The 21,715-nt window shown below is 42.2% G+C and overlaps 1 protein-coding gene across 5 annotated transcripts in view; it reads left to right on the forward strand.

Moving 5' to 3' along the window:
• Window positions 1-21,715, forward strand: part of LOC121899270 (Down syndrome cell adhesion molecule-like protein 1 homolog) — a 105,440-nt gene that overhangs the window by 55,446 nt on the left and 28,279 nt on the right. For 2 of the 5 annotated variants that reach the window (XM_042414982.1, XM_042414981.1), the window contains exons 4-11: window positions 11,907-12,053; window positions 12,233-12,511; window positions 13,632-13,907; window positions 14,651-14,950; window positions 17,708-17,850; window positions 18,688-18,817; window positions 20,656-20,934; window positions 21,509-21,637. In XM_042414982.1, the coding sequence (XP_042270916.1) occupies window positions 11,907-12,053; window positions 12,233-12,511; window positions 13,632-13,907; window positions 14,651-14,950; window positions 17,708-17,850; window positions 18,688-18,817; window positions 20,656-20,934; window positions 21,509-21,637 (1,683 nt within the window). Of the gene's footprint in view, window positions 1-11,906; window positions 12,054-12,232; window positions 12,512-13,631; window positions 13,950-14,650; window positions 14,951-17,707; window positions 17,851-18,687; window positions 18,818-20,655; window positions 20,935-21,508; window positions 21,638-21,715 lie in introns of those variants that run through there. The other 3 variants (XM_042414983.1, XM_042414984.1, XM_042414985.1) reach the window with 3 other exon arrangements.

Raw genomic sequence — 21,715 nt, forward strand, 5'->3', positions numbered from 1 at the left:
GTTGTCTTTTCTAACACAAAATTTGACAGGTCTTATAATTTGATTTTCATTTTTATTGAAATTTTGGCTTGCTTACTGGCAAGTAGCAGTGTACAGTATCACATGCTACCACAGCTTATAGTACAAGTCATTTGATTTATATGATGTTTGAACCAATCAAAATATAATAAAATTGTTTAGTTTGCATATAGTTGTGACTTATGTCCAACATGACAAAGATGAGAGATCTACAGTACATTGATTGTGACAAATATATTACTCTCAATAAGACCCCAACCTACAGGCCTGAGCAAGTGTAGGTTGTACTGTCGTTTTCACAAAGCGGGAATTTGATTCTTATGATGACATTGGGTGCTTCTGAATATGTACTCTCTTTCTCCCCCCCATCTCTCTCCTACTTATTGGGCACTTGTATATTGAGGAGGGTTAATAGCAGCGCTACAGCAGATGTCACTAGGCTCTGTGGTGCAATGCTCATCCATTAAACACACCTCCATCCTTCATTTCCATCATACATAATCGTCTCTTCTAACAGTGACAGTGTCCTCTGTATCCAGCCTTCTCTCATCCCTTAATATCTTTGATTTATTTATTTTCCCACTTCCTTTCACCCTCACACTTACTATCTTTATTATGGCTATTGCTACAATATAGTTTAAAGGCCAGTGCTAAATTGTGTGTGTCCAGCGGGCTGCAGCTATCTGTAATGGTAAATGGGATGTTGGACAGTTAATAAATTTAACAGTATCAAAGCCCAGTAAAGTGAAAGAAACATGGTGTTTATTGAACTGTTTGCCCATGGTGGCTTTGGATTGTTGTATTGTTGTCCTGTTAAGCATGCTTATCTCCAAGAATCACACATCTTTATGCCATGGGACGCTGGATCAGCTGACAAGACCACAAAGCACGCCTGGCTGGCCACTCTGTGTGTGTATGTGGGCATGTGTACGCCTGCACATACATGAATTTGCAATGGGGAGTTTGTGCTTGACTGCATGTGTAACTCTACATATGCTGAGTCTGGTATGTTTGTGTGACAAGGAGACAAAAGAATTCCCAGGCAAGGGATTGTGAGAGAGGGAGAGGGAAAATCTGTACACATGAAAGCGTGTAATGGCATCTTAGCTGGACTCCCTGTACTCTCTTCTACCAGTATCCTCATCATCATTATCCTCTTTGGGATCTTTCTTTCCTTTTTTTCTCAATCTGTCTTTCCTCTTTATCTCCCACTTAGTTCCTCTTTACTTTCCTCCCTTTTACCCTCTTTCCCTCTCCTCTCTGTTTGTCTCTTTATATGTCCCCTCCCCCTTGCTGTGGCAGTGACATTGGGCTAAAGTGGGACAGAGTGTAGGGGGGCAGTGAGGCAGAAGAGACAGAGAGACAGTCAGGCAGGAAGGGAGGGAGAGCTGCTGTGTCCCCCCTCCCGCCTCCCCCCCCTCCAAGCACGTACCTCGGGCACTCCTGGCCCTCAGGCCTCCCCATGACGTCTGGGGGACCCGCTTTTAGCATGTCACCATTACTCCACTCCAATCTGCAACATCTGTCTCTGCAGCTCTTTTGCTTCCCATCATCCCTCATTTCTTCTCCTACTTTGACTCCTCCTCCTTCTCCTCCTCTTCATCCTCTTTTGGGTCTCTGTCGCCAAGATGCCCAGCAACAGTGGTGAGGGTGCATCATCACGGTGGCGCAGGCGAACAAGGGGAGCCAGGGAAGGAAGGCGTAGGAGAATGGCAGGCCTTCTCCCTCCCTGCCTCCCTCTTTCCCCTCCCTCCTCACATCCGCCTGCCATGCAAGGTGCACTCATCCGCGTACAGGCCTTGCTCCCCGGTGACCCCCTGCTCCCTGGGATTCAGTATGTGTCACCGTGGTGCTGCTTACATGCTGTGGCACTGTAGTACTCCGACCGAGGACAACATGGCTTTACAAAGGGCAAGGCTTTATTGATTTGTGTGAGAGTTTATCTCGTGTGCCGGCACTCGCCTTGTCTCTCTCCTTCTCATACACACAGATACTTGTATGCAGAACCAGCAGCATGCTTAAAATTACGCAAGTAGACCATGGAATCAAGTTCAAAAGCTAAAGAGGAAGTCAAAGTGCTGCCTTCAGAAGATCCATGATCAGTCTTTTCCCTGTTTACTGTGTCTTCCTCTTCATAATGGATGACAATCACACAAAACAGACCTGTGTGTGAAATTGGACTATTCACACCGTTGTTTTTGTGTTTTCTAAAGCAGAAATAAGGTCATGCTTTAGTAGAGTTGGCTCTGTGTGTTTGTGTGCATTTTGGTGTGTGTGTGTGTGTGTGTGTGTGTGTGTTTGTAATGCATTAGATATGTCCCGTTAGCCTTCTCATGACTGGCGAGCATGTCTTAATCTATTATCTATGAGACTAAATAATTAAAGACAAAAGCGACACAATGCACCACATGTTGACAAGTCTGGAGTGTATGTTTGTGTGTGTGTCATTGTCAGTGAGCAAATGGAAACACAGATAGATGTAGTTGGAGGTATTTTTTGGTTGTGTGTGTGTGCGCTGTGACGTACAGCGCAGGCTTTTAACAGGGTAGAAAAACATGTAAACAACTATCAAAGAGGATGGAAAAGAAGGAGGATTGTTTTTGTGTAACTCCTGCTGCCCTTCTTTTCTTTTCACACTGTCCAACAAAATCTCAACCATTTCTCTACATCTCTCCATCCAGACATCCAACCCTGCCTCCATCTTGCTACTTGAATATTTATGGATATTCCAATTAAGGTTGCTTAAGTGTGGTGGAGGCCTTTAACCATTATAGAGGGAAAGACTGAGATGAAGAAAAGTGGGGGTGGGCTGATGATAAAAGCAGACAGATTATCAGATTTCTCATTCTTGCTATTTCTTTTGGTTTGGATGAGTGCATTTTTCCATTTCCTTTATTTGTTTTTCTTCTTACTCTCTCTTTCTCTCTAGTCTCGAGCATGACTCGTTCAGAGAGGGTGAGGGGTGTGTGGGTGTACGGGGTGTCACCTTCTAGCAACAGATATAGAAAGAGGAATAAAGAGACAGCAGTAGGAAGAGAGATAGAGTTAGAAAACAGAGAAACCAAGGAAATAGATAGATATGAGAGAGGGAAAGACAAAGAAAACAGGAGACATGGTGGTGGTGGTGGTTGGTGGTTGATGGGTGGAGGGGGAGGGGGGGGGGGTGGCAGCTGGCATTTGACGGTGAAGCATGCCTTTTTAATTAGTGCATTAGTCCTCTTCATACCTATCCTCAGATCACTGCATCACACTGAACCTGAAAAACAGACGGAACAAGGGAGGAGAGGAGGATGAGAAGGTCAAGGGTTGGGGCTGAAAAACCAGAACACTTGTAGAGAGATAAGAATAGATCGAGTGTGTATCTGTGTGTTTCCTCTTCAATTATTCTGCCTCTGGTAACCGCGTGTGTCTTGCACTCATAGAGAGAGCGAAAGAGACAGAGCCTGTGAAATTCACACAACTCTTCTTTATTAACCTTCTTCTGTTATTTTGACATAACCTCTTCCCAGTCCTTACGCAAGCTTTTGTCTCTGATTGAGTCAAAGAAAGTGGCAGTAATACGCAGCCCTTGTGGCTCTTTCTATGTCTGGCTTGTTCTCAGTAGCACTTAACTATTATAGACTACTTTGAATGTGAATAGAGAGGAGATAGGAGCAAGCGTCATTCATTTCATACTAGAGAGAGAGTGAGAGAGAGGGGCTCAGATAGGGAGAGAGCCTATTGTCACTAGGTGTAGATTTCCCTTTGTCAAACACATGCCAATTCTTCAGGCCTAACAGAGGAGAGGAGAATAGGAAAATGATAGTAGCAGAGAAAAGGATGAAGGGAGAGAGGGCGGATTGGAAGGAGGGAGAGGAGGAGGGGAGGAGGGGAATGGTATTGATTTGACACTCGGGGAATCACACCACAGTTCTGTTCATTTTCATTCATCTGCCCTTGTAATGGGGGTGTTAATATGGCAGGTGGGGGAGAGGGCAGGAGGGGGATTTAGGAGGATGAGAACATTTTATTAGAATCCAATCTTTATTATCTTTCACCCCTACCCACCTTTTAACCCTTACACACACATGCAGGCAAGCATGCACTGGTGCACATGCATGTGTGAACTCTATGAAGTCTATGCTTTAAATACACACAAACACACATGTACACACTCACACTACGAGATGTGAGTGAAGGTTGGGTGAGGGTGTTAATTACATGTTGGGCCTGAATGGACTCACAGTTGTACAAGTCATGTTTTATAAAGTGCATGCATATGTGTGTGTGTGTGTGCGTGTGTGTGTGTGTGTGTGTTCAATATGACGCAGGGAGGGTGCTTAAAAATGAGCAGCTCAAATGAAATAGCTTTTAGTAGGCCTTCCCAGTGCCTCCTTGAAATCAGCCATAATGGGCCCTTGGTAATTATCAAATAAATTAGCCAGGAGAAGGAGTGGAGTAGGAGGAGGGAGAGATCCGGACTGACTCCTTTCATTCTTTTTCACTCTGAAAAACAGAGTGAAACTTTGCCCGTTCACTATTTTGAAAGAGCAAATGCTTCACATAGTTTTTGGCACGATCACCTGGAGCTGTTTGACAAACCAGTGTGAATTTTATCATAGTGTACTGCATGTTTTATGACATATCTTTCTGTACAGTAATGTTCACGGACACGTAGATATCTTTGGATTTCTATGATTTCACTCATATAGATAGAAGAAGGACAATGCCAAAGTACAGTGGGCACAGTTTATGTACACAGAAAGCTCACATTCATGCAATTTGCAACATCAAAACATGATGGCAAATAAAGATAGGTGTTGATTTACTCTTTTGGTGGCAACTACACTACTGGATGGCTATTTGGATCCAAAGAAATACATCACAGTGTTTCCATATATGTGTTTTATGCTCTGTAGCATTGTGCACTTAACTGAGCCGATCCTTTCATATTTCCTTTAGACATATGGCTTCCTTGCTCTATAACTTCAGGTTAGCAGCTGCTTTCCTTTAACCTTTGTTCTTGGTCATTTGTCTAATGTGTTTGTTAAACCCTTTGATTCACTATGATTGACGCCATTTTGTTACATTCTGTATTTGTAACACCACAGATACATCCCACCTTGTTTACCAGTATTGGATGCTCTGTTACTGTATGTCTCTGGTAGGGAGTTGACTGACTGCTGATAGGCTGGGCTGTAGCACTGGGCCATATGCCACATTACTATTTTATTACTCTGCCACAGTATCCACTGTAGCTAACATTACCCTAAGAAACACACACACAGTTTACTTGTGCCAAATGTTGCACCACTGAGACCCTGAATGCTGAGGCCTTTGCTGTTTTTGGCTGCAGCTGCAGAGCTGTCCGTGGTGTTACCTCAGCCAGTATTCCTTAATATTTTGTAATGTAGCTCTCCATGGTGCTGAATGGCTGTACTCCTTGAGCATTTCTCTATGACTTCCACCATTTCTCATGTACTTATTTGTGCATAGATTTAGGGAATTTTTGCATGTAGAGTTTCATGTTTTCTAGCTTGTGACAAAATCTTGTCAGCATTTCCAACCAACCACAGGCAGCTGGGCGTGTTTACAGTGTGGAATCAATTTCACTGAGGTCTCATCCTCTCTTGCACTCTCAGCACATTGATACTGAATTGTCTATTACAATAGTGTTTTGGCTTAGTAAATATAAAACAGTTGCATTTCTGTCGCAGCAGCTCATAGTTTTGGGTTCAAACAGGCATATACACACAGTCCCTCATTCATTGCATCTATCTATCTATCTATCATATCATCTATTCTGAAACACACACTTTAACACCTTCAATGCATCACACATACCCAGATGTAGACTCACATATAGGTCCACAACAGAATGTGAGACAGAGTTAGTAAAATGAATATTATGATGAATGGTGAGGGGATAGATGTAGACAAAGTGAGAGGAAAGAAAAAGTGGAAAGGAAAAGAAAGGCAAAAATGAAAAATTGAATCAGAAAGAGAATAAATACGGAATGTGTAGGTGTACTTCACTGTCTGCTCATTGTTGTGCCATCCTGTAGTGAGGAAGTTCTGCACAAAAACACACAAACACACACGCACACTCACAAATTTGTTGAGTGCATTCTACAGGCGTGGATTGTGAGACAGTGGGAGTAAGAATGTGTAGATTGTGAGAAATCTGGAAAAAGCCTGTGATTGTATGCATTTGCGAGGAGTCCATTTGTACAGCTACTGGCCTTTATTGTACAGAGCTGGCGGCCCATTTAGCTTTACAATCCGATTGTAAGATCAAACCTTGACTTGAAAGTTGCGATAGTCTTCAGCATCTGTTTTTGTTAAAAAGCAGAGTCAAAAATAAAGTGATATGATGCACAGAGAGATGTGTTGAGCTCCTCTGTGACCTATAACTTAGGCCTGTGAATCAGTTACACATCCATTCAGCAGTTTCTCTCCTCTCTTCTGATCTCCGTCGCCACAATTTAAATGGCTGATTCCATTTTTACCTCTAATGAAGGGTACTCTGTCGCACACACGCACACAGTAGCTTGCACACATACACGCAAAACACACATGAAACGCACACTTGCACATGTCGTTGTGTGCCACCGCAGCGCCCCCTACCCAGCTGTTGTCACGTGAGTGCACGGGCCCTAGCAACAGCGAGTGAGAGAGCGAACAAAAAAGAGAGATCCTGGCGAGAGCAAGGGAGAGGGGAATGGGTAAAGAGAGGGAGAGAGAGAGAAAGAGATGGGAGGGGGAGCCGTAGAGCATTAATAAATGATGAGTCCAACAGTGTGAATTGCTGTTAGTTAGCATTGCTGCAGCGCCGCCTTCATTTGCATGGCAGCACCAAGAACAAACCCCCTTACTTACGCCATTTCCTCTCTGGCTCTTTTTCTCTCTGAATCACTTTCTTTCTTGCTTTCACTCACTGTTTTATCTATTTCTATCTCTTTCTTTTCTCTGTGGTCTAGTCATCATCTCAAAATATGTATATCTTTTCTTAGTTACTTTCTTTTCCTTTCTTTCCTGTCTGATCTTGTCCTCTTCTCCTCCCAGCCTCCCTGGTGGCTACAGCATACCTACATTAACATGATCATCTTTATTCTTTATTATCGCTCACGTTGCTATCCCTTCCCCCCCCATTTGACGATAATTTGTTGAAAATGGCAGCCATATACTACGCTAGGATATATTTAGCTGCACCTTTCCTGCATCCCTTCATCTTCTGCCTCCATCTTTCCTCCCCCTTCCTCACCGTCTATCCCCCATCTATCTCAAAGGAGAGGAGTGTCCTCTCTCTGGAGGAACTTTGGGGAAGACAAGTGATGCTCCAGGGCTCGCTAATCCTCTTTTCAATGTGTGTCTCTCTCCCTCCTTGTCTCTCTGTCTCGTTATTTGCATGTATGTGTGTGTGTATGTGTAAGTGTATCTGTGGAATTTCTGGCATACGTACACACACACACACACACACACACACACACACACACTTCACTCTGCACTTGGCTTGACTTCCTGCCTCAGGATGATCAGCTGAACTGATTCCATTACTTACAGACCCCCCTGAAAGAGAGGGAAGAGGAGCACAGACTAGAAGGAAGGCAGACATAGAAGGAGGTGGAGGGCAGAGGGGAGAGTTGAGGAAGAGAGAGCAGGAATGGAGAAAAGATGTGTCATGCAGATAGAAAAAAAGGGAGCAAAAGAAGGGGAGGAAGGGGTCGGGAAATAAGGAGGAAGTGAGGGGATTTTGCACCTCCCATGGGTGTGGGATAGACCTCAAAAAATCTCATCCTGCCTCCCACAGCAAAAAAAAAAAAAAAAAAAAGGAAAAAAAGCAGACACAGAGGCACATACATACACATACTCAACAACAACAACAAACTCCTGGAGGCGTAGGCAGACTAGACGAGAATTGATCTCCTCTCCCACAAGGAGAGGCTTGCAAGGGGAGAAAGAGAGAGGGATAGAGAGAGCTAGAGAAAGACGTAGAGGAATTGTGTGGTTCTCAGGCCTGCAGGCCCCCCATCCCTCTCACTCACTCTCACTCCCTCCTCTGTCACTCCCAACGGCATGTTTCTCTTTATCTCCCTATCTCTCCCTCCATCAATCTCCATCTGCCGTCCTCTTCCCTGTAGTGTCAGCCCCTTCCTCTCCTCCACTGCCTCTGTCTATCGCTGCCGGCACCTTCTCTGCTGTTTCAGGTGTGTCACATCTCCATAGACAGCAGGAGAGCAGGCAGTGACTAGAAATTAAATATCAAGTAGAAAGAGCCAGGGTGAAGAAGAGGAGAGAGGAAATGAGGGGTAGTAGAAAGCTGAGGACAGAATAGAGGGATTATATTGATGAGTATTTCAGGACATCTAATCTGGTTTAGCACTCTAGTGCTGAAACGGTTAATTGATTAGTCGACCAGAAAAATTAATTATAGTTTGACGTGCCATATATTGTTGTTTTATGCCATCATTTGACAGGTGGCTGGTACTATATGTATTTGTCTTACAAAAATAAAGTTTTCATGAGTAAATATTTTGCCTAGATGGGTTTTCGTCACAGAGTAAATATCTGTAAATTAATACATAAAAGAAAATATGATTTCATAGATATAAGAACCATGTTGATAGTGCAACCTATGCCTTAGTTCTGTGAAAAAATTAATTGATAGCGTCAAATGACAAAAAAAATCTTCATCGACATCTTCATTGTCATTTAATTGACTCCTTGTAGTTACAGCTACATATGTTTTGATTTTGTTACTACACTTCCCATCATGCTTTGAAAGATGCAAAACAAGCCGTGTAAGTACATTATTTACAAAAAAACATCTGCAGATTAATTGATGGAGAACAGTTGCAGCCCTCTGAAACAAGAGGGAGAAAAATACAAAATGTGAGAGTAAAAGAGAAAAATAGTGAGGAATGAATGAATGAGGAATGAATGAGAGTAAGTTTCCTCTACAACCAGCAGTGACAAGCTCCTTCTCATGAATGTCCCCTGCACTACTTTCTTTCTCTCCATTCTTAACCATGTCTGAATTTCTTACTCTACACCCCACCCTCTTCCCGCTCCACCCCCCTCTGGTCTGTCTTTCTCTCTCCAGGCATGTTGTGACAGGGTGTAGCAGTGTGTTATACAGGGTTCTACTCACCAAGTGCATATTATCCTGTAAGGCTTAATACCCAGGTTGGAACAAAAGGGCAGGCTTTGGAAATTACAGCTTACGTCGCTTAGCACTCAGCACAACAGTCTGACTCACATGAAAACATGTGTGTGTGAACTTTCACATATGCATGCAGATGCACAAACTGACACTCAAATGTGTGTGGAAAAATATTTGGAAATCTCGAAACCCAGAGATACACACACACACACACCAAAATGCAGACATACTATGTGAACATATCAGTCAACCACTGATCTGACAACTGACACAAAATGCTATAGATGCTGTAGACTCTAAAGCTCTAAAAGCTGGTCAGCAGCACTATATGTCCTGAAATAATTTTTCGATTGACTGATTAATTGATCAACAGAAAATGAATCAACTATTTAGATTATTGTTTAAGCATTTAAGGCAATTATATCAAAATATCTACTAGTTCCAGCTACTCAAAAGTGAAAATGTAATGCTGCTTCTTCCTCTTTTATATCATTGTATCATTGTTTTTTTGGTTTTGTTTTGTTTTTTACAATTTTGACTTTTTATAGACTAATTGATTAATCTGGAAAATGAATGAATGAACACATTAATCAATAATGAGTGAAATGAACGCCTAATGAAAAGCCTGGATGTGGAATAATGCACTTTTTATTTAGTCAGTGAAAACCTGTCGGCAAGAAGTAAAGCCTTCAGTCTCCTTCACATCTCAGTCTTGTTGGAGTGATAGAAGGTGTGTTTCTGTATGTAGGTGTGTGTGTGTATGTGTGTGTGTGTGGCAGGGAGCCAGGCCAGTCCTCTCTGTTTTAATAAATCTCCTTTGGATAGAGCTGTGCAGCCATAAAATGCATCGATTGTCGTTGCTCACATTGTAGCAGGAGACACACACACACACACACACACACACACACACACACACACACACACACACACACACACACACACTAGCTTGGTTATTGATACTTACCTACAAATTCAGATCTACATATGTTCATTGATACTCACACACACAGGAAATCATGTGTTGACATTTTTACATGTCTAAATGCAGATGCATATTTCAAACTGTGAAAATACACTTTCTCAGTAAAAAAAAAGTAGGAACAAGACGTGACTAAGAACAAAATGAAAAGCATCCAAAACTGAAGTTGAAGTACTCTGGTTTTCACACTACAGCAGCCTCTTTTCATCAACAGTTAAACACATGTAACAGCTAGCACCCTAAGTGTTTCGGAATAAATTTGCTCTTCTGTTAGGTGATGACCTATTGATTGGAGCTGTGTGTGTATGTGAGTGAGGGTGTTTTTCTGTGCGGTACATATTTCCAGTACTGCAACTATTCAGTGCACCTGTGTTTTACTCAAGCCCTTTTCTTGTCAACATTGCAAAGAGACATTGAAACATCATGTACAACAAAAAACAGCCAGCATGTTCACATATACATGTACACACACACACACACACACACACACACATACACACTGCAATACTATTCGCATAACCAAACAATCTGCAATCTACTACAAACTCTGAAGTGCGCACTGTCTAAAATAACCCTTTGGGGAAAGAGAATACAAAAAGACTCAGAGAAGCGTAAAGAATCAAACACTGAAATACACTCTCCTTGTCTCTTTTCCCTCCATTGCTCTCTCTTTCTCTTCTTCTCTCTCACATACACACACATTCACATACTCCCTCTATTGACATGTAGATAAATCAGAGGCAGACCAAGTAGTCACTGATGTGAAATGAAAATGACGCTAATCTGTTGTTACCATAACACACACAGACACATCAATTATTAACACCTACAATAACTCCCCTCTCTCTTCTTTCTTTCTTTTTCTTCTTATCTGTCTCTCTCTATTGTGTATATCTTGCTGGATAGATTGGACAGGGTATGTTAAAAGCTCCCATGTGTTCACCTAAGTACTGTGGTTGGGCCTTTTGATGTACATTCTAGTCTTGCTTTTTTCTTTTTGAAATCAGTTTTTTCTCCATAAAATGTGCTTAAGTTTTGTCAAGAGGGTCTTATTATGGAGAGGTTGCCATCTATAATACTTAAGAAGCAGCACATATCTTACACAAACTTAACTTCACTTGCTTTTTTCAATTTCCTTTGGATGCTTTGCTTTTTTTCCAGTAATCGCAAACATATATTGAAGAAAAATAATGAATAGAGTGAATACAGAAGATCTCAAGGATCAAGATTGATTAGAAATGTGTCTCACAACATTTAGAACAGTGAATAAAACTTGAAAATACATTTAACGTCAACTATTATAGCTACTCTTTCAGAAGTTGCACATAAGACATTCTGTGTTCAGGTAATTTTTTTCTGCATTTTTTACACTGGAAAATATCAAAAATTTTTACAGTTTTTAAACATAAAGAATCGATGTAATGCTGTTTAGCCAAAGAAAAGGTGAGAATGTAAACAAAGCCCCATGTGGACAGTACTTAATGTCATGAAAAAAATAAAATTAAATCAATGGTTTCAAAATAACAATCTTCCAAATGTGATTATTAGCTAGAAAATGTGATTAGATAACCTTAGATTTTCAGTGCACAAAATTGACGCTCTCAAACAGACAAGAACCCAGCCCAGTGCAAATATATTTGTGTAGACGCAGTACCTTACATGCAAATGATAAGCTTTTGTTGAAAGGGCGCATTTGTTACCCAAATACATTGACTAACATGTCCTTTTCTCTTGTTCTACCTGCTCCCTCTCTGCTGTTCTCCACAGGTAACCGTTTCTTCCTGACCTCATTTGGCGCTCTGTATATCTCAGAAGTGCAGAAGGAAGATGCTCTGTCCACCTACCGCTGCATCACAAAGCACAAGTACAGTGGAGAGACTCGCCAGAGCAATGGAGCCAGGCTCTCTGTTATGGGTAGGCAACAAGTTACCACTTCAACCTTTAGTTGTATACAGAATTACTAAATAAAAATAAAATCATGATTTAGTACATTTTCTGTAATGGACTTAAAGAGTTTTAAGCTTTAGTTTTGTCTAAAATCAGCCAAAGAAACTGAATCAATAAATATTTTCTATGACCTGCTTCACCCGCAGACCCTACGGAGTCCACCCCGTCAGTGCTGGACAGTTTCCAGTCCGGTGAGGTGCAGGTGGGTCACAGTGTGGAGCTACCCTGCATCGCATCCGGATATCCCAACCCCACCATCCGATGGCTAAAGGATGGACGGCCAATACCGGCAGACTCCCGCTGGACACGGCGCATCACCGGCCTCACCATTTCTGACCTGAGGCTCGACGACAGTGGCAACTACATCTGTGAGGTCACCAACAGCTTTGGCTCCAAAGAGGTTACAGGTCACCTCAATGTCATAGGTGGGTAACCAGAGGAGAGAGTGGAGAGGTAGAAAAAAAAACTCAGTACAGTAATACAATATCAAAAAAGTCCACCCCTCTTGGCACACTACTTTTTCTACCTCTCTTGACTTCCACGGTTCGACACTGACAACAGTATAGATGGAGTGAAAGAATGAGATGGACAGAAGTAATGAATGTGATGTCAGGTCATGGACAGGAGGAATGGAGACATTATTCAAGCTCTGTTGGCTTTGCTCTGGCCCCCGTGTCGCATACACGCCCCCCCCTAACCCACTCTCGTCTGGGCCAAGCATGAGCTTGATCTGTGAGGACGGCTTGTTCCCCCCCGCTATGCTCTCAAACCCCACTGAGGCGTCGCTACAGTGACATAGCAGAACAGCGGTGGCGCAGGCCTGTTGCTCTGTTTACCGAAGACGTAAGAGAGGGAGGAAAGAGTATTTCATAATGTCGTGTGCATGAATGAAAGAGATGGCACACTTGTAGAGAGAAAGAGGAGGGCAGTGGAGGAGAGGAGATGAAAATGGAGGGTGGAAGGAAAAAGGGTGAAGTTAGTGGACACTGGGCAGACTGGCCACAGGGCACATCACTGCACAACCCACAAACCTCCTATGACAGGGCATGGAAATGCACTTATAGCCCATGAAGAGAGTCTTACACACACACACACACACACACACACACACACACACACACACACACACACACACACACACACACACTCACACACACACACACACACACACACACATGCACACACACAATCAGCAGCCTCCAGCACTTAACACCAGCTGCTTTATTGCTCACTGACATTTTCTCCCCTTTCTGTCTTTCTGTCTCGGTTTTCCTCGCTGCTTAGAGCACACACACACTTACATACACAAGAGCAATGGCAGAAATCTTGACACACAAATTACAAATACACAATTCCACCACACCAAAACATGATTTGCATTGCCTGGCCAGCATAGTGTAGCTCAGCTCAAATTGCTTTCATTTAGCAATGCAAATAAGATACTACAGATACTGTACCTCCAATATTTACATAGCAAGCTGTAAATGAAAAGTTGTGAATAACTTTCAACAAAATGTTCTCTCTTCTTGTTTCTTCTATCTTTAGAGCCATTGCGAGTCACATTGTCCCCCAAGAACCTGAAGACGGGGATCAGCAGTACAGTCATCCTGTCTTGTGCCGTCCAGGGTTCCCCCCATTTTATTGTGTCTTGGTACCGTAACACAGAACCTGTCCTGCCTGACCAGCACTTCTCCATCCAGGGGGCTCACAATGAGACATTGTTCATTTCTGCTGCCCAAAAGAGACACTCTGGAGCTTATCAGTGCTTTGCCACACGCAAGGGACAGACTGCCCAGGACTTCTCCATCATACTGCTGGAAGGTGAGGACAGAACTTCGTGAGTCATGAAGATCATGAATGCATGTAGGTAAAGAGAACGGTTCAAGTTGTTATACTGCTGTTAGAGTAAGAATGATTGGATTTATGTGCCTGTAGAAACAATAAAATTGTCCATGGTTTACGGCACATTTTCATCACATACCTGCACAGGAGCCGTTAGACAGGGCCTCAATTTCATCTGTGCATTTGTCTGTTATCATCTGTTTGCAAAAAATGTTCACAAAATGTTTTGGAAAGGTTGTTAATGGAGAAATATCAATTTAATTGACATAAAACTGACCTGAATTGTTCCATCTAGTTTCATCTCTTCAAGGATTTCCAATTTATTTTGATTTCCCACACATACATAGTATATGCACTCATGCACACATATGAAAACACATATGCACAACTTTGAAATGAGAAGAAACAGAAGCAAATCAGTTAATATCAACAACAAAGGTGTTAACATCAATTAACATATGTTTGATTTATGTACAAATGCATTCTTCCACACAGAAATATTGTGCTGGGCTTCATGCAGCTTCCCTCTTATTACTGATATGGAGTGTTACTTTTCCATCCTATGCCTTGAAGTAAAGGAAATTACTGATATAGTCTCTTGTCAAATAAGGTTCTCACTCACATAATACTGGTTTGAATCCAGTGTGAGGCATCACAGTCAGTCATTACTATTTGTTTTCAAATTCACACCTTGTTTCTTTCCTCTTGATATTCTCTCTCAGATGGTACACCCCGTATCGTTGCCTCCTTCAGTGAGAGGGTGGTGGTCCCAGGTGAACCATTTTCCCTGATGTGCGCCGCCAAAGGAGCACCTCCTCCGACCATCACCTGGACCCTGGACGATGAGCCGGTAGCCCGGGACCTGTCGCGTGTCCGAGCCAGCCAGTACACACTCTCCGATGGCAGCACAGTGAGCCATGTCAACGTCAGCAGCCCACAGATTCGCGATGGAGGAGTGTATCGGTGCGCCGCACGAAACTCGGCTGGTAGTGCCGAGTACCAAGCGCGCATAAACGTAAGAGGTGCCTGTCTACTTTTCAATATCAGTCATACAGAGGCTTCTCATAGCCTGACCCCTACCCCTACCCTGACCCATATCCTATCCTGTACCCTTCTATATCTCTACCTCTATCTCTGTATGTGTTTCTCATATGTATATTTTTAGTTTTTCTCTTATTTTATTTTTATTTGTTCTGTCCATCAATCTTTACACATACATTTTAATTATCTGCAGCAGTCAGTGTTTTGTCTTATTTGGTCGATCTTTCTTTCTTTCAATCTGTCTTTTCAAGCTTACTGTCCTGTTGTCTCAGTTACTGTAGTGCTGCTGTGTGAACACACACATACATGTGATCACACAAAGAAAACAAATACACCCGCTCATCCTCATACCTACAGTACCTTTATACACACACGCAAACATACACAGATAGACATGTATGCAGGCAGGCAATATTTTAAGATAGAGTGATAGTGGCTTAACATATGGAGAGAAAGCATGGCTGAGGGAGAGGAAGTGAGATCAAGGGAATGTGAGACAAACGGAGGAGGAAACTTTAGAAGAAAAAGAAACAGATGGCCGTAGATGTAGGAAAGAGAGTACAGATGAAATGAGAGAAGAGGAATGGAGAGGAGAGGAGTGGAGGAGTGCCAGTGTCTGTCGGAGGAGTGATGGTGAAATCTGGTGACAGGACTGGTGATGTCACTGTTGTCTGAGACGACAAGGATGAGGAGTGACACCGATGGACAGGGCTGTATCGCTGTCTCCATGTCTCTCTCTTCCCTTCTCTCTCTCTCTCTTTTCTCTGTCCTTTGGTGAGATGTGTAGTTGTGACATGTGAGTCTGCTTTAAGGAGACATGCCAGAATGATCACTGGAGTGAGAATGAGGCCCATTGTAACACAACCTGACAAAAAATACACACGTGTACACACACACATTCACACATATATGCATAGCCACACATGAAAAAGCAGAAACACGCTAGTATGCTTATCCACTCACTGAAATGGGATACACTCAACTTATCCCATTCATTTAGGGGGCCAGCAGCCACACAGACATAGTTGAACACACATGCACGTGTATATACTCTATCTGTTTTTGTGTGTGTGTGTGTGTGTGTGTGTGTATGTGTGTGTCTGTGTCTGTGTGTCTGTGTCTGTGAAACGGTGCTACTGAATAATACATCTTTGACTCGTCAGAGCTGTGACTTCAAAGCTCAGCACACGCTGAGAGAGGGAGGAGAGAGAAAGAGAGAGAGAGAGAGAGAGAGAGAGAGAAGTGGGGGTAGGAGGGCTGGAAGGAAAGACAAAAACAAAGATACAAGATGAACAATGGTGAGAAGGTCAGAGAAGAAGTGACGGATGATTGAGTGATAGCTGCCAGTGTCCTCCATTAATGCTAAACACATTTTCTGTCCGTCTGATTGTCTGTCTGCCTGCGTGCCCACAGCCTCCAGTCTCTGTCCATTGTCTTTTGGCAATGGCACATGACCAACATATTGAGGAAGTCAAGCTTTATTTTTGCTATATTTCTGTATTTTTTTAGAATATTATTCACATTGATTTTGTCCCTGTCAGAGCACATATAACACAAAGAAGACAATACATTTCTTACACTATGCAGCCATGGAATTGACACTGTCCAAGCCCCACAGTGAATTAAAACTGCATACATGTAGCACATATACAGTATAAACACAAGCATTTAATGATTAGGTTGTTAAAGCTGATGACTTTTGAATCAGAGGACAGGATTATTACCAAAAACTAATGTTGCTGGCGGCAGGACACATTTACCCTAATGGAGGTGGAAGTGGTTGGTCAGCAGAAATAAAAATTCATATATAAAAATATGAGACTGTTGTTATTGGACTTACCCATGCAAATAAATGCACTGCCTTCCTGTAAACAGAAAGCCCCTAAATAAATAAAGTACAAAATAAAGTTTATTGTCAGTTTAGTTCGTCTTGTCTCTTTCGCCCACTCACTTTCCCTCTCTGTTTTTAGACTAGCCGTGCAGTTGGTTACATAAATTTTGTTTAAATGTCAGTAACACTAGATGAAATTGCTATTTCTTATCCAATCTGACCTGTAAACAGTAACACCATCACTGCTGCTCTGAAGTCTTGCATTCCTGTATTGTTGCATTTGTCTTTTTGTTTTTTAAACTGAAACTTTTAAAATTTTGAAGTAATTTAATAGGGCTTATTTTTGTTCCTTTCTTCTTCTCTTCATCTAAAAAAGCAGCTTAATAATCAGCTGAGTAACTGCATTTTTGTAGAGAGAAAGACCATAAGACCAGTCAAAAGTTTGGACACACCTTCCCATTCACTTGAATGAGAAAGTGTTTCCAAACATGTGGCTGGTACTGTACATGTGTTAGGGATGGGGTAAACAGATCAGGAGTGGAATGGTGCATCTGTGTGGGGAAAAACAGTCCTGTAAAGACTTCTATTTTATATTATATACTCCAGAAATAAAGCTGCTTTTTAACATTGAGGCAGGACATTCTACCTTCTTTCTCTCCCTACACCTCTACATGCTTTTTTCCTCTTCTGTCCCTTCCCTTCTCCTCAACTCCCTTCCCTATCACCCCTTCCCTTTATTCCTAAAATTCCATGACCTGTTTCTGGCACCATGAACTAATGATCTTCTTTTCTTCCTACTCTTTCCCTCTTTTCTTCCTCTGGTCAACCCATCTCTTCTTTCTGTCCCTCATGCTCCCTCTGCCCATTTCTCTCTCCGTCCCTCTTTCTCTTCCTCTCTCTCCATCAGGTCCACCAAGGATTCGGCCGATGAAGAACATCACTGCAGTGGCAGGAAGAAACACTTTCATAAACTGCCGTGTGATTGGGTACCCTTATTATTCAATCAACTGGTACAAGGAGGGACTCCTGCTGCCTGACAACCATCGCCAGGTGGAGTTTGCTTAATTTCTGCTCGAAGATAATATAAATACCATATTTCACTTTTACAAGAGGACTCTCTTCTCTTTGTATTAATAGTATCTCAGGCAAACTTTTTCCAAAAACAGTTGTTGGAAAAGGGGGGGATCATCTTGTAATTAGGGTTGTCTCATATTCAGACCAATACAGTATATCAGAACTTATTTTCCATGAAGTACAGTGCAACATAAATATACATGAATATATGTTGATACTTAATATCTATTTTGAACATACTGTACATCTTGTGCATACATTATTGTTTAAAGGCTGATGAGGAAATTCTTTGGCCATGTAAATAACATAAATTTTAGTGTTTTTCAAATGATTTTACAGCTTTATTTACAAATATTGTAAATTGTATCACAGGCTGTGCCTTTTATAGGGATGCAAAATTTGACATTTGACTTAGTAACGCTTAAAACATTTCAAAATGTGAGACATTAACATGAAACAAGCTGAAAAATCTGTGCTCCTGTGTCTTTGTAACTAAAGCTTTAGCAAGCATTTGACTGAAAAAAGAGTTTCACTGTCAGATAAATGGTGGTAATGACCAATGATGCTAAGGTCAATAGTCCCCTTGAGCCAGTGATATTGTGTTATCTCCTCTACGTTTTGCTTTGATTTGATTTATCAGTTTTGCTGAAAGGATTTTTACTGGATTGAACCTCCCAAACGGATATAAATGAACAAAAGCAAATCAGGGGGATTTCTATTTCCATGGGTGCCTGCCATGTTTTGATCTTAGCATCATCTCATTTAAATTCACATTTGGCATCTCTGAATGTAACACTGCTGATGTCTATCCAGGTGGTGTATGAGAATGGGACTCTGAAGCTCAGCGATGTTCAGAAAGGGATGGATGAGGGGGCCTATGTCTGCAGCGTACTCATCCAACCGCAGCTGTTCATCACACAAACAGTTTATGTCACTGTCAAAGGTCAGTTACAGGTCTTAGCATTTTGACAGTCAGTCAGTCTCACAGGTTGTTATTTTCCCACCATGAACTGTCACATAGATGTCTCTAAAAACATACATAGCACACATAATCTTGTGTTATATAGTGTAAATGTTTGTCTGGGGTTTTCCCAATGAGGTGGATATACTGTAAGTAATAATACAGAATTGTGATTTATATGAGTCTAGTTGTGTCTTACTGGCTCATAACTTTGAAAACGCAATGAAAAATATTATGAATGTAGAAGAGAGGGATTGTAAGAGGGATGGAGAGTAAAGCTGGTTTGGAGCAGGAGGGTGTGAGTGAAACAGAGGGAGAGGAAAGAAGAAAGCTGTATGCATTGCCTCTAATAACCCCTGATTAAGGGGCGGAGTGGCCTAGTGTGCTCTCTCAACCACTCAGCAATTACATAGAGCAGGAGTGCTATTGTATAAGATTTGCTTGTGCGCATGCCATGCACATGCATGTATGTGCTTGAATGACACAGTGCGTGTGTGTTGTATGCTGTATGTATTCTACATGTCACCTTGTATGTTATTTCGCTCTGCCCTCTGCAGCAATAGCATGACATGTTTGTTTTAGGAAGTTGTCGAGTGTGAGTGTGGGTTGTGTGTGTTTCGGCTTGACATTAGCAGATGTGTGAAATTTGTGGTGCTAGGTGGTCTTCGTAGTGTTCGCACAGTGCACACGCACATGCGTGCACATGCGTGTGTGTATGTGCATTCACTGCGTGTGGGTGTAGGTATGTGCTTGTATGAATGTGTGCTCGTCATGTCTCTGATTTAATTAGATGAATTTTAATGAGGCCCAGATTAAATCCCCCAGATGTCTCAGCTGTAACCCCCCCACCACCAACACCACCCTCCCCTCATCCCCAACTCCAAACCACCGCCATCACCTCTACCGGTCTCCATGGCAACACCGCTCTTCCCCCTGCGGATGGGGCTCTAATTAGAGCAGCTATTATGGGCTGGCTTTAGCAGGGCAGGGTGGGGTGGAGTGGAGGGGTTGGTAGGGGGCACTGGTGGCTGCAGAGTGGGCAGTGGGCTAGTAGGCCAGACTGCAATGGTTTGGAAGCTTTGGGGGTCCAGGCTTAGATGACAGACTCAAGCAATGAGATTTCTGATTGGTCAAACAGATAGATGGACCAGTAGTTTATTAATCAGCTTGTCAGTTGGAAATGACACATGAAACATGCCCTCTCACAAAATATAACTATTCTGTTTTGTCTCCCCTCTCTGTTTCTTTCTCACTCCACCTCTTCTCCGTCTGCATCACTCACTCTCCCACCCCATGTCCTTTCAATGCCCCCAAATCTTCAAATCTGTGTGTCTGCCCATATTCTCCCTGTGTCTTCACATCTGACTTTCTCTCTTTACTCTATCCTTCACTTATTCATATCTGCCTCATATCTCTGTCTTCACCTCTTACTCACCCTGCTCATTTAAACAACCCTCTAACTGTTTTCATTTATCTTTTTTCTTTATTTCCATTCCCTCTTTGCCTTATTCTGTCTTCTCTCTATCTACCCTTTATTTCACCCTGTTGCCTGTCCTTGCCATTTCTCTCCCCCGCTCTCCCGCTCTGCTTTTCATCATATATTTCCTCGACTTGATCTGCCTGTTCTTTTACTTATTTTCTTTTATCTCATATCACTATTTTCCCTTCTATCACTTTGTCTCTACTACACATATATTTACTCCTTCTATTTACTCCCTCCTTCCTTCTTATCTACACATCTTACACCCTTTTACTCTCCTTCATTCACCTTTCTTGCTTATTCTTTCATCTGCATCTCCCCCCTTCTCTACCTCTCTCAGTTCCTCCACTGATCCAGCCATTTGACTTTCCACCGACTTCCATTGGTAAATTGATGTACATTGCTTGCGTGGTGTCATCTGGAGACATGCCCATTCGCATCACATGGCGCAAGGATGGCCAGGAGATTGTGCCCTCCTCAGGCATCACCATTGACACAAAGGAGTTCATGAGCTCCCTCCAGATATCCAAGGTGTCACTCAAACACAACGGCAACTACACCTGTATTGCCAGCAATGATGCTGCCACTGTGAGCACTGAGAGGCAGCTCACAGTAACAGGTAAGGAAAGTGGTGAGAGAAGATAGAGAATATCAAAGCGATAGAGAGATGGTTTAAGGAGGAAGGAAGGTAGTTATTTTAAAAAGCAATTTAGTATTGGACTTCCATAAAGTTAGGAGGCTTGTAAGACATAGATTTAGAAAATAACAGTCAAAATTGATGCGGCAGAAGCCGAAATATATGACTTTTACACTTCCAATCATGCAACTCAATTGCATATTTGACTTTGGCCCTTCCTGCCTGGTAAATACCCACATTTTTTTTAACAAGCCTAAGCTAAGTGACTTCAATAATTGTCTTGCAAAACAACATTATACACAGGCTGAGTGATACTGCCCATTGACTAGAACATTGCCATGTAAAATAAGTGGACTGTCCCTTTAACTAGATGACATATTACATTTCATTATAATCAATAAGGCAGATTAAAAGTTTTTATTTAGTGGCACAGCAGATGTTTTGACTGAAATATTGTGCACTGACCTCAAAGGAAACATTAAATATAAAAAGTGGAGGAGAACTGAAAATGAACTTTGTTGTTCTTCTGTTTTACTGTTTTACTTTACTTCTATAGTGCCTCCTCGGTTTGTGGTGCAGCCAAATAACCAGGATGGGATCTATGGAAAGGCAGGGATCCTAAACTGTTCAGTAGATGGATACCCTCCTCCCAAGGTCATGTGGAAACATGCCAAAGGTACACTAGGTACATGACCCATCTTTCATTCCTTATCTTTGTACTATACTGTGTCTCTGTCTGCTTGTTTCTGTCCATTGTCATGTT

The sequence above is a fragment of the Thunnus maccoyii genome, chromosome 6, assembly GCF_910596095.1.
Source record: "Thunnus maccoyii chromosome 6, fThuMac1.1, whole genome shotgun sequence".
Lineage (NCBI taxonomy): Eukaryota > Metazoa > Chordata > Actinopteri > Scombriformes > Scombridae > Thunnus > Thunnus maccoyii.